The sequence below is a fragment of the Eptesicus fuscus genome, chromosome 1 (genome assembly GCF_027574615.1).
Source record: "Eptesicus fuscus isolate TK198812 chromosome 1, DD_ASM_mEF_20220401, whole genome shotgun sequence".
Lineage (NCBI taxonomy): Eukaryota > Metazoa > Chordata > Mammalia > Chiroptera > Vespertilionidae > Eptesicus > Eptesicus fuscus.
Genome location: NC_072473.1, coordinates 49,577,662 through 49,591,711, shown reverse-complemented (window position 1 = coordinate 49,591,711; position 14,050 = coordinate 49,577,662). Strand labels below are relative to the sequence as shown.

Genomic DNA, 14,050 nt, shown 5'->3' with positions numbered 1-14,050 from the left:
TTCCTTTCCTTCTGGAACCCCTATTATTTGGATGTTCTTTTGTTTTGTGTTGTCCCAAAGTTCCCTTAGGCTCTCCTCCTGCTTTTTAATTTTTTTTTTCCAGAAGCTGCTCTACTTGGGTATTTTTTCCCACCTTGTCTTCTAGCTCACTGATGCGGTCCTCTGCTTCTTCTAGTCTACTCTTGATGCTTTCTATTGAGTTCTTTACAGCAGCGATGTCATTTTTCATTTCTTCTTGGTTCTTCTTCATTTCCTCTTGGTTCTTACTCATATTGTCGAATTTGTCTTCCATTCTTTTCAGCCACCTTATGACCATTTCTCTGAATTCTTTCTCTGACAGGTTGCTTGCCTCCATTTCATGTACTTCCTTTTCTGGTGATGCCTGCTTTTCTTTCATATGCGGGCTGTTTCTTTGTCTCCCCATGGTCTCTCTTCTCCAGATGTCTGGTTATGTAGTTCTCTCTCTCCTTATCCCATGCAAAATCTGACCTCTCTGTGGTGGAGTGTAGAACTCCTCTTAATCCCCGTGTTTGTGCCAATTGGGGACCAGTTTTCTGGGGTTTGCAGCTGTTTGGTGGGTGCCGCAGTTGTAGATTTTCATGCTTCCGATAACTTCCACTTTCACCTTCAAGATGGCGTGGTCTCCGCGTCCGAGCCAGTGGCTCTCGGAGGGAACCCAGCAGCAGTGGGGGCTGCCCAATCAGGGGAACCCCGTCCAGCAGTCCCCTACCTTCTCCTGGAGTATATCTGTCCCTTAACTCGCCAATAAACACTCCCCGTGTGACCCTCAGCTGTTCTTTCTTTCTGCTCCGTGATAAGGCTCGGGACGCATCTGTCTATTCCGAAACCATTTTTTCGGTCTCTGTTTTACTGTTGATATTTGGCTGTGCTGACTAATGATTTTGCCGACCACCGGATTAGAGCGTTGACCTATGAACCAGGAAGTCAAGGTTCCATTCCAGGTCAGGGCACATGTCCAGTTGCAGGCTTGATCCCAAGTGTGGGGTGTGCAGGAGGCAGCCGATCAATGATTCTCTCTCATCATTGATGTTTCTGTCTTTCTCTCTCTCCCTCTCTGAAATCAATAAAACAAATATATATATGAAAATACTTGATCAGTCTTTGTTGGCTTTGAAGTTGGATGTAAGGGATGTGGGCAACTTTTAGAAGCTGGAAAAGGCAAGGATCTAGATATTTCTTTTAAAAAATGTATTTTAGAGATTTCAGTGAGGAAGGGAGAGGGAGAGAGAGATAGAAACATCAATAATGAGAGAGAATCATTATTTGGTTGCCTCCTGCATGCCCCCTACTGGGGATCGAGCCCGCAACCCAGGCATGTGCCCTTGGCCAGAACCAAACTTGGGACCCTTCCTTCTGCAGGCTCACACTCTATCCATTGAGCCAAACCAGCTAGGGCTAGATATTTTTTATAGCTTTTAGAAAGAAGACAATCCTTCTGACATCTTGATTTTGGGTCTGTGAAATCCATTTCTGATTTCTGACTTCCAGACCTGTAGAATAATAAGTTTGTGGAGCTTTAAGTAACCAAATTTGTAGGTAATTTGTTATAGCAGCAGTAGGATACTAATCTAGGTGGATTATTACTCTATTTACAACCCCTTCACTTCTGGCTTTTCTAAACTTTCTTTATAGGGCAATGTAATTTTAAACACTTCTCCAAAATCAAAATGGATCTTTTTGTCCATGTGCACACTATTTTCCAGCTCCTAGCTAATCTTAATGTCAAGGAAGCCACCTGTTAAGAGTAGCCCCTATTGCCAGAGTCACTCAGTTAATTGAGCATTATTCCATGCACTGAAAGATTTTGGGTTAGATTCCTGTATCCCAGTTGGGGCTCCTGTGGAAGGCAACCAATGGATGTTTCTCTCTCATTCACATCGAGGTCTCTCTGTCTCTCTAAACATGTTCTTTGGTGAAGAGGATTTAAAAAAAGAGTAGTTCCCTTTCTCTGCAATGGACAATGGACAAGGGCCCTCTTAGGTAAGCTGCAAGGCTATATTCAAAACATCCTCTTTTTAGGTTTGCCACTTCCACATGGAAAATCATGTGATTTAATCAACGGCCTATGCAATGAGTTGGGTCATAAAAACCGTGTTTTGAGGTCCTCTTCAGTGAAAAGTGACCTCCTAATTATGGCTTTTTTTTTTTTTTTGGCAGGGGGTTCTGAACTTAACATAGAGGGCCTGGAGTAGGAGTCACCCCTGCTGGTCGAAGGCCCATCAGAATTAAATAGATAGGGTAGAGAAAAAGAAGTTGGTAAGTCAGAGGGAGGTTGTAAGAAAAACAAATAAACAGTCCAGCCAAATAATGGTAAATGAGAAATGGCTTTCCACAATATCTTCCTGGGCTCTGTTCCAGTTTCTGAAATTTTCCACATAAGACTCCAGGGTGGCGCACCTACCCCTGGAGGCTGGGCTGGGCCCGCGAGGCTGGGGCCGGCTGGAAATGCCTGTCTGGGAAAGCTGCCGCTGGGGCGGGGTGGTCTGGAGATCGATGGGAGGAGTCATGGGGCGTAGAGAGGAAAGACTACATCTCCCAGACCTCCACGCTTTCCAGCTGGAGTCCTAGGGCGCTGACTGCTCCCCAGTTTCCGTAGGGAAGCGCCGGGCTACTGCATCTATTGTGTGTCGCGCTCTCGCTCTCCGCTTCCCGCTTGGGTGTCTGTGGAGGAAGGCTACGTTTCATTGCCGCATCGGCTTAACCCCTCCGGTGCCTAACAGGACAGTAAGTCGGCTCCCTGCGACCAGGAAAAACTCCTGAGAGCTGTAGGACTCGGGTAACAAGACCCTAGGGTGCAAAGAAGTCAGTTGAAGAAGGAGCACGAGTGCTAGAGCTCGGTACCCCAGCTTCGCTGAGGTGGGACAGAGGCGCTGACTTTAAGAAGGAGGGGGGAGGGGGAGAGTACAATCTGGGTTGCCCGCGGACTTCTGCAAAGGAAATCTGCTAGCTCGGAAGTGAGGAGCAGGGAGGAGGGCCGGCTCCCATCCCCAGCTCCCGCCCCGCCTACACCTTGGGCGGGCTGAAGTGTCACGTTTGCAATTGCTATCTGGCCCGTCTCTGGAGGAGAGCTGGGCTACAGTTTCTGCTGCTGGTTTGGGGAGGTGATGCCTAGGGGGTATGCTGATTGCTAGGGAGCACCCCGCTGGGATCCGACTGCCTTAGTTAGCTCTCCTGGTCATCTGAAGCAATCCTTGGATCGCCAGTTTCCGGTACAGACCAGTCAGCTGTCCCCAGGAATCTCATCAGAACAGGTATCTGTCCTCCAAAGGGAGGGAGGCTGCATATAATCCATCCCATCAACTACCCCTATTGTGCCACTGATGCTGTTGGTCTTTGTATCTTTCTTTTCTCCTCCCAACCCCCGCCACCAGAACCATGGGGCATCCCCCTCTGGAGTTCAGGGACTGCTACCTGGACAGCCCTAATTTTCGTGAGAGGCTCAAGTGTTATGAGCAGGAGCTGGAGAGGACCAATAAATTCATCAAAGACGTGATCAAAGACGGCAACGCGCTTATCAGCGCAATGAGAAGTAAGTGAAAGGCTTGGGGATGAGGTGTGTCCTTCCTTGATCCGGTGGTTCCGGCCTTCAAGCTTTTTCTCACCGCTGGGGGAAGGGAGGATTTAGAACATTGGGCCTTTACCTTTAGTGGCCTGGACCTTGTAAGACACGATCTATTGCTGTGCCAGGGACCCTCTTGCTCTGCAACTATCATGGCACATTGTTCCAAAGGGACAAACTGCCTGTACTGTCAGACATGTTTAGCACCCATGCCTGCGCAAGGGGACATCCAAGCTGACCAAGTAACTGCTCCAGCACCTCTTAAAGAATTGGGAATTAGGGTCAGCAGCTTGAGTAGTGGTTTTGCCCTGGACTCTAGTTGCTACAGTTAAGTGTGGGGACAATAAAACATTCCCCATGGCAAATTATTTTATAAGGAAAGCACATTTCCTCTGGTAATTTTTTTTTTAAGTTACTGAGCTATGGTTTTGGTTAAGCTCAGTCTAAACCCAGAATTATTGGATGGCCTCACATGCCACTGAATTCTGCTTGAGTGTGGAACAAACAAAGACCTGCCTAGTCCCTGGCATAAGGAGCCTACCCCCCAGGGAGCAAATTATAGGGCTAGGGTTGGGAGCCATAGGACTCAAGGAACCTCACCTAGCTTGGCTTTCCCAGTGGTAACAGACAGCTGTGGGACTCTGATCCCCCATCCCCAGTGTGTGGAGTTTTTATTTCTGCAAGTTAGCAGAAAGCTTGGAGTAAGAGAAAGAATAATAAACATCCCCAACAAGAGTGCAGGCAAATCAACCATTTGTGCCAAAGTATATACCCAGAAGAGTGGATAATAGTGATTGGGTGGAGTGATAATTATTTTTTTTCTTTTCTTGGCTGAAAGATGATTGTGAAAAATAAAATCAGACTCACTGGCAAAAATGTCCTGTATGCTTATAACTTTGTTCTGAGTGGATTTATCCCAAACACACTGCGTCCAGTTCCAGTGTGGGGACCTTCTTAAGGCAGATGCAGCCAACCAAGAGCACGAAGGGAGAAAGGCAGATGCAGCCAAGCAAGAGCAGGGAGGGAGAAAGGCTTGGAGCATCAGCACACTGGTAACTACTACCAGCTGGTATTTGTTGTGTAGCTCTTTTGATTTGCCCCTTGGAATCTGTGCTTTCCTAGCACATGCTGTCTGGCTACTTGATTTATGTATTTATTTATTTTAAAATGTATTTTTCTATATTTCAGAGAAGAAGGGAGAGAGAGAAAGAGAGATAGAAACATCAATGATGAGAGGAAATCATTGATTGGCTGCCTCCTGCACACCCCCTACTGGGGATCAAGCCCACAACCTGGGCATGTGCCCTCGACCAGAATCAAACTGGGACCTTTTAGTCCACAGGCTGACGCTCTATCCACTGAGCCAAACCGGCTAGGGCCTGTCTGCCTACTTTAGTCAGAATATATAAATTGTCCAAGTGCCTGCCTGTCATTTGATTGAATTTGCTCATTTATTGGTTTGTCCTGTTGTGGCAGCACCTTAAAGATGGGGTATTTGATGTTGATCCTTAGAGACTTATAGGCTTTGGGATGTTTCCCCACTGAAGAATTCATTTAGAGATTAAAGATATGCAGGTTGTGCCACAAAAGTAGTTAGAAAAGTGAGGGTTCACCAAAAGGAAAAGGGGGGAATGTTCGGGTTTTCTTTTTATTTACTTATTCCAGTAAACTGCTTGGTGCAGTATCCATAGTCAAGTGAAGCTCCTCATAAAGCCCCAGGAAGGAAGTGGCTTTATGAAGTATAAGGTAACTTGAAAGTGTTTGTGCTAAAATAAAATGACTAGCTAAGGCACATCATAGAGATTAAGATTCATAAAAAAAGTAAACAATTCAATGAAACATTTGAGGAAGGCAAAAGCTTAGTAAGCTAGGGGCAAGAATTAGTTTTATTCTTTCATTTTCTGAGACTGAGCCTGGTAAGAGTCAACAATTATGCAGGCCTAGACCTTTGAATATGTGCAAAAGATGCAAGAGCTATTTTGACCCAGGGGCCTTCTTGATATTTTACAGTGGTTTTCTGTTTCTGAATATGCATAGAAAGCCCAAAAGAAGACAAGTAGGAAATAAAACCAAGAAGCTAACCCATACCCCATTTCTTTCCTGTAAGATGCATGATTCTAAAACTGTAATTAGCAAGAGGCAAAGGCTGGATGTTTTTCAGTGTGTTGACCACAGTAATATTTATACTCCCACTCTGCTTCTTCATGCTGTGCTAGCAGGGCATCGGTTTGAGAGTAGGTGGGGGTGGGAGTAAAACAAATGTAGACTCTTGCTTTGTGTGGAGGAAAAGGAGAAGAGAACACTGGGAATTGGATCTTTAAGACGTGGGTTACCATCCTGGCTTCACCAACCTGGGATAAGATGGCACAAATCACTTACTTCATCTGTAGAGTGGGGGTAATTATACCCACCTCACAGGACTTTTGTAAGGCTCAAAGAAGGTAATAGATTATGAAAGTGCTTTGTAAATGGAAACAGCTAAACATTGTAAGTTGTTAATAATATATCTTCAGTTTAATAATATACTGCTGGTGAATGTGTACTTGTCAGGAGGTTTCCGAAGGGAAATGCATCAGCAGACATAGTTGGGAGCATATTTTTGTTATCATCTTGTTGGAAAATGCCACAGCAGTTCATTTTGTATTCATGTGTGTGGATTCATTTTGGGTTTTGGAGTCTGGCATTAAAAGTCAGGGAAATGATTGATACCTTATTTATTTAAATTATGAAGCTGACCATGGAATTAAATGGCTTAGTGTTTCTAGGAATTAATGAAGCATGGTGCATGGTGCTGTAAACCCCCATTGCAGTTTTTGTGACAGTTGTTAGCCTAGGTGGAACTTGATTCTTACATTTATCCTGCTGGTGTCTGATTTTGTGCAGAGCTCTAGATGAGGTTTTAGTCACAACTGTGTGTGATGCTGAATGTATTAAATGTAGGTCCTGTTTGAATATATAGATTTGCTTAGCTCTATTCTCAGAGGTAATTGATGTTATTAATGATATTCAACATGTTTTCCTTGGGGATATGGTTGATTCCCCCTTTAAATTTGATCCATTTATAATTGTTAAAGTACAGGATGAAGCTTATAACTTAAAGTAATGAAAATAAACACATTGCTACTCTGAAGGTGAATAATATTGCCCTTTTTTCAGTTTGTTCTTTGTTTTAATGTTGACAGTTTTGGTCCCTGATGTATCTGAATATTTTCTAAGCTCCCAAGCTAGGTATTTGGAACAAGTATCCTGTGGCTCCTGCTTATATCCCAATGGAACATGATATACCTTAAAAGTGTTATTTATAGTTCCATAAATACATACCATTCATTCAGTAAATATTTGTGCACATACTATATTCAAGTCATTGTTCTCAGCGCTGTCACAGATGTGACAGAGTGAGGCACAGATGGATCCTGCCCTTAAGGAGTTCCCAGACAAGATGTAGGGAGAGATCAGTATTGTATAAGGTAGTAAATATGGATCAGAGCCATAAGAGTGAGACAGGTGGATACCATTGTGTGAGACATCAGAGGGAGAGCTCATTTCCCAATGGGAGGACAAAGAAAAAGGAAGAAGGAGCATTGGAATTGGCCAGAATGAATAACACTTACACTTGTTTAGCTGTTCCCACGTGCAATGTATTCAAATCTTGCAACAGCCTTAAGAGGTAAGGATTATTATTCTCATGTTATAGATGAGAAAACTGACCATTAGAGGCCTTATGTAACTTTCTCTACTAATAAGGCAAGAGTCTGAATTAGAACTCAGACCTGACCCTAAAGCCCTGCTTATTTTATTGCATTGCACTGTATTCAGGACAGGGCATTTATTGGGGGTAGTAATGACACAGAATGTAAAGGGATAGCAAATAATTCAAGTCATATGGAATATGAGGTGCAGGAAGGGAAGTTTGGGAGATAAAGTTAGAATGGAGGTTGAGGTCTTGACCATGCAGGAACTGTTAAATACTTCAGACTTTAAAAAAAAATATATTTTTTTATTGATTTCAGAGAGGAAGGAAGAGGGAGAGAGGGATAGAAACATCAATGATGAGAGAGAATAATTAATTGGCTGCCTCCTGCACACCCCACATTGGGGTTCGAGCCCGGAACTCGGGCATGTGCCCTCATCGGAAATTGAACCGTGACTTCCTGGTTCATAGGTTGATGCTCAACCACTGAGCCACACTGGCCGGGCACTTCAGACTTTTTAAAATTAAACTTATTGGAGTGACATCATATGATTCTTAACTTTTTCTGTCTGACTTATTTCACTTAGCATAATATTCTCAAGGTCCATCCATGTTGTTGCAAATGGCAGTATTTCATCTTTTCTTATGGCTGAGTAGTATTCCATTATATACACTGAGTGGCCAGATTATTATGATCTCTGAACTTATAATAATCTGGCCACTCAGTGTATAGCCTATATAATAAAAGGCTAATATGCAAATTGTCCCCTCAACCAGGAGTTCGACCAGCAGGCAGGCCAGCCAACCGCCCATGTCCCGTCCCCCTGGCCAGGCTGGCCGGACCCCACCCATGCACGAATTCATGCACCAGGCCTCTAAAAATATATATATATATATATTCACACACACACACACACACACGCACACACACACACACACACACACACACTGAGTGGCCAGATTATTATGCATTCAGAATCATAATAATCTGGCCACTCAGTGTATATGTACCACATCTTCTTTATCCAATCATCTATCGAGGGACACTCCAGTAGTTTCCATGTCTTGGCCACCATGAATAATGCTGCAATTAACTTTTCTTCATAAGCAGGGACTACTAAAAATGTTTTTGGTGGGAGAGAGGCATGGATTGAGCTATGTATTATGAAGATTCATATGATAGTGATGGGTAAGGTGTTAGCAATTTCACACAAATATTTGTGACTTTTCAGCAGTTAATTGGCAGCTTTAAATTTTTTTTTTTTGATGTAGCACAGGGGCTTGCAAACTTCTTCTCTAAAGGGTCATATTTTAGGTTTTGAGGGCCATGCAGTCACTGTGGCAATTAACTAATTACCATTGTTATGAGAAAACAGCTATAGATAATACATATATGAAATGAGAATGGCTGTGTTCTAATAAAACTTGATTGGCATTGGAATGTGAATTTCACATAACTTTTACATGTCACAGAATATTATTCTTCCTTTGAATTTTTCAGTTGTTTAAAAATGCAAAAACTATTGTCAGCTCAGCTAGGGTACATACAAAAATAGGTGGCTGGCTGGGTTTGTCTCACTGGTTGTAGTTTGTGGACCTCTGAAATAACTAGTTAACCTAAAAAAAATCTAAGTGGATTTTTACGGGTAAAGCAGTGAATATAGCTATTGGGAAAATATTTCACATTTTCCATCAACTAGTTTTACTTTGTCATGCTGTTAATTATGCCTCCTCTGGATTCAGGGATCACAGGCTCAAATGCAGTGAGAGGCCAAGGAGAAAACAGAAAAATATGAAGCTGTTGGAAGTGGGTTAATAGGATTGGAGTGATTGGGGTAAAATATGGCAGCCTTACCCCATTCAAAAAGTCTTTACTTACTTTAAAAAAATATGTTAGCTAAATAAAATATATTCACAACCTAATTTCAGTAAGGTTGCAACTCCTGAGCTAGATGATCTAGCTATATCAGTCTGTGAGTCTTGGACTCTAATTGGCTTGGAAAGTGGAAGGTAACAGAAATTTCTCGGTGGAAGTACCACTGTACACTGTTTGCAAGTGATAAAGGCAGGAGGATGGTATAATGGGGAAAAATAATAGAAATGATGTCTAGATATCTGCATATGGTGTTAATTCTGCTTCTAATGGAATCTGTGACCTTGGTAAGTAATTTCACTGGGGCCCTAGGTCTGCAGCTTTATAAAGGTGGGGACCTATAAGGTCACATTCAGCTCTAACATTCCATGACTTTTTTTAAAATCTTCACCAAAGGTTATGTTTTTACTGACTTTTAGAGAGAGAGGAAGGAGGAAGAGATAGAGGGGGAGGGAGGGAGAGGTAGAGAGAGACACATCAATGTGAGAGAAACATTGATTGGTTGCTTCTTGTATGCACCCTACCTGGGGATTAAACCCACTACCTAGGTATGTGCCCTGACCAGGAATTGAACCTGCAACTTTTTGGTGTATGGGACGATGCTCCAGTAAACTGAGTCATCTGGCCAGGTCTCTGTGACTTTTTAAAATTTCATTTTATATTGTATTTTAATCATTTGGGAAATGACTAACCCAATTGTAGCTTCTAACTTTATGCCTACATAAATTGTCATATTATTTTAGTGTTCATGACAGTACTTAATTAAAATTTTTAAAAAATAAAAAAAAATTAAGTAGCTGTCAAAACCCAAGGATGACATACCTTATATGTATGTACGTTTGTGTGTATATATATATATATATATATATATATATATATATATGAGATATCAGAAAGAAGAATTACTTCACTAAGCCCACACATATATATGCACAGCCATATATACATAGGCTGTCTTGTACTAATGAAAACTTATGTCTTAAAAACATAAAGATATATTCTGTATTAAAAATATACATAAAGTTGATGAAGTTGAAATTACAACCTACTCTTAAAGTTTTACAAAAAATGTCCCCTTTCTTACATGTTATTCCTTTGAACACAAGAGTTTTAGATGTTTAGGTGACGTTTTGGGTTGCCTGTTTAGCTCTTGCTTTGATACCTGGGGCACCTATCTGGTAAGTGAGTGATTTTCTGGAAGGATGGGTTGATTCCATCTTTGAGGTGAATTTGATATTGAATATACTTATTGGAGTCATCTTTAGCTAGGCACAGGGAGAACCTGGGTGTTAGTTCCAATCCTGCTATTAGCTAGCTATATAACATTGAATAAGCCTTTAGTGTCATCAGCCTGAGTTTTCCCATTTGTAAAATTAGAAGTTTGGTCATTGAGCTTCCAGGTTCCTCTTGGCATGATCATTGTTTTCTGGACTGTCAACTGTCTTGCTCAAATAGTTAGACCGACTATAGATTCTAACATAAACTTTAGAGCCAATTTATCTTTAACCTGGGAGAGTGGGCAAAAGGAAAATCTAGATGCTGTGTCTACCATGAGCAAATGACTTGAACTGTGCTAGCCTATCTGATTATCCTCTTGAATGCATCTTGACAGGTGTTAACCTGATGCCCTTCAGCTCTATAGTGAGGGAGAACAAAGCATTTAATGCCCTTGGGGTGGGTGTACTGCCATGGTGTGCAGGGAGGAGTTGGTTATGTAATATACATTCTCAGTCTTCAGACAGACTGTCATTATCCCAGTGATATTTGATCAGTGCTTTGGAGCACATGGAGTTATTTTAGATATCCTCCAGAATAACTCAGATCAATGTAATTAGTATGTGTTATGGTACTGATGTTAGTAGAGATGAAGCAATGGCAGATGGAATTTGGTGGAGACTATATTGTCATGTTTATTGGATGTCCTCAGCAAACTATATTCCAAAGTAACTGGACTGGGGGGCATTTCTGTGAGAACTAAGGTGGAAAGTGAATCAAGCCACGCTTTCAGTGTGACCGTGTATAGAACCTGTGTTTTTTTAAGGGATGGGGGATGGTGTTGGGGCAGAATAAGGAAGTTTATAGCTTGACCTGCTTGTTAAGAAAAGTTTTCCAATCAGAGTTAAGAGTGATGAAGGAAAATTACTTTGTAGCTTCATTTTTATAGCCTCATTTTTAAAGCATAGCCAGAATCTTTTGTTTAACATCTGTTTCTCTAATCAGTTAATACAGAAATTTCCTAAAAGCCCATGAGGATCTGGAAACATACATATTTTTCATTGGGAGTACTCTGGAAATCTTGAGCTGATTTTTTTGTGTGGGGTGGATGGTTTCATGATGCTTTATCTGGCTTACATTAAGTGTTAAAGCCTTGTATAATGTAAAGGCAATTCAATAAGGTTTTACTAAGCACCTACTTATGTGTCAGGCACTATCCTGGAAATTGGGGATATAATGATGAATAAGATTGCTATGAGCATACATTAAATACTTGATTACCCACTTAAATAATTTAATTACAATTGTGAGAAGAGCTACAGAGAAGTTGAGTGTATGATATATATTCTATCACATGCTACAGAATGGGGCTTTGTGGGGACAAAAAGGAGCTAGACCAGCGGTCACCAACCTTTTGGACTTCACAGACCACCAGTGGTCTGCAGATCACTGGTGGGCTACCGCTGAGCTAGACCATGGCAATGTAACTGTCCATAGGGGAAAAGAATAAACCAAGGAAGAAGAGCTCCTAAGTCAAAGCTCCCAGTTTTACTATCTTGGTAGTTAATGGCCCTGGTAATGAGCAATACTTTTTACCTATTGCTTTCTTCTTCTTTTATAAGTATACTAGAGGCCCAGTGCACAAAATTCATGCCTGGCTAGGGTCCCTAGGCCTGGCCTGCGATCAGGGCTGATTGGGGCCTTACAGCTGCCCTTGGGGCTTCCCTTCCCGGGCTGCTGGCTGCCGGCTGGGGCCTTCCTTTGTTCTGCGCCGCCCCCTGGTGGTTAGTGCACGTCATAGTGAGCGATCAAACTCCTGGTCGAACTCCTGAGGGGACACTGCATATTAGCCTTTTATATATATAGATAAAAATGATTTTTTAATAGGAAGCACATAAACATGGTACAAAATTCAAAAGGTACAAAAGGGTAAATCTTTTCCCTCCTCCTATGTCCAGTTCCCTAGTTCTCCACCTTAGAGGCAACAAGTGGCAACTGCTTATCGATTCTTAGAAACACTATCTCAGTGCTTCTTTCAACTTCTGCTTTCTCAGGATTATGTTCTATTGTAGGCAAATTTCCAGGCACACTCTGACAAGATTTCTTTCAGATTGTACTTAGTGGGGATGGTAGACTAAAGATCTCAGAAAATCAACTCCTCCATAAAAGCAAAACAAACAAACAAAAAAACCAAAAATCAAAGCAAATAAAACTCCACTACCAAAAATTGTCACAATCAACTTTTTCAGAGCTCTCAAAATTAGCCAAAAGGCTTGCAATAATCTGAAGAGTATTTCTTGATGAAAACATGGTGAATCTCTGAAGCATCAAGGGATTTTGGCATTTTAACTTACCCTGCCTCCCATTTCATTCTCGAAACCTTTGTGGTAGCCTTGAAAACCCATAGTTTCATTACAACAGTAGCTGTGGAAATCAGCAGCCTTTCAGTACCTGAGGGAGAAGACTCATTTTGTACCTCCTCAAAAACTCACATATCCATAGAACTCATACCCACAATCTTGTCACTACTTAACCTGTTTCAAAATTACCTAGAAAAGCCCCATTCATAGGGCTTCTCATTATGTCACCTGACTTGGAGCTAGCTCAGTGGGAAAAGTTCTGTCCTCAGGGTGTTTAAGACCTGAGAGGACTCCAGTTTCTCTACTCTGGCTGAACTTGAGGCAGAGTTATAAATTGCCTGGGTGAGTGTTGAAGGAATGTCCTAACATGCACATAGAGCCCCTCAGCAAAGGGAAGTAGATTTAATGGTTCAAGACATTTAATGAGATTTATGAACACTTACTTGCTGGCCACTAAGATAACCAAGCAGAGACTTCAGTGTCTACACACTATAGAAAATATAAATATTACAGAATTAGTCCAAGAAATATATATACTAAACAAATAAACAGCAACAGCAACAATGACAAAAACAATAATAGCAATAAAACCTGGGGGTCAGGAACTGATTTCCAGAAATACCACATTATATTGCCTAAAATGTCCAATTTTCAACAAAAAAAAATGATCAGACATACAAAGAAACAGAAAAGTATGGTCCTTACACAGGCAAAAAAGCAATCAGTGAAAACTGTCCCTGAGAGGGCCTAAATGTTGGAATTTAGACAAAACATTTAAATCAGGTAATACAAATATATTCAATGACATAAAGGAAACCATGTCTGAAGATTTAAAGGAAAGCACGAGAACAGTGTCTCACCAAATACACACTATAAGGACATACAAATTATTAAAAAGTACCAGATAGAAATTCTGTAGTTGAAAGTAAAATAACTGATATAAAAAATACACTACGTAGACTCTACAATAGATTTGAGCTGGAAGGAAAAAGGAACCATAGATCTTGAAGATAAGTCAACTGAGATGATCTAGTCTGAGCAAAAGAAAGGGAAAAAAATGAACAAAAATGAATAGAGCTCCATAAACTGTGGGACACTGTGAGGTGAATTAATGGGGGTCCTAGAAAGGAACAGAAAGAATATTTGAAGGCATAATGATTAAAAAAATTCTTAATATTTGATGAACAACACTAATCTCCAGGTGCATGAAGCTCAACACATTCTAAATTGGATAAACTTAAGAAGATCTATATCTAGGTCCATTATAGTCAAACTGACAAAAACTAAAGACAGAGAGAATCTTGAAAGAAGCAAGAGGAAAACGACTCATC

General features: G+C 41.3%; 1 protein-coding gene across 1 annotated transcript in view; it reads left to right on the top strand.

Moving 5' to 3' along the window:
* The first annotated feature begins 2,945 nt into the window (after window positions 1-2,945).
* The window catches only part of OPHN1 (oligophrenin 1), a 625,127-nt gene continuing 614,022 nt past the window's right edge, over window positions 2,946-14,050 (top strand). The window contains exons 1-2 of the mRNA XM_054716147.1: window positions 2,946-3,272; window positions 3,393-3,550. Of these exons, the coding sequence (XP_054572122.1) occupies window positions 3,397-3,550 (154 nt within the window). The 5' untranslated portion in view covers window positions 2,946-3,272; window positions 3,393-3,396. The remainder of the gene's footprint in view (window positions 3,273-3,392; window positions 3,551-14,050) is intronic.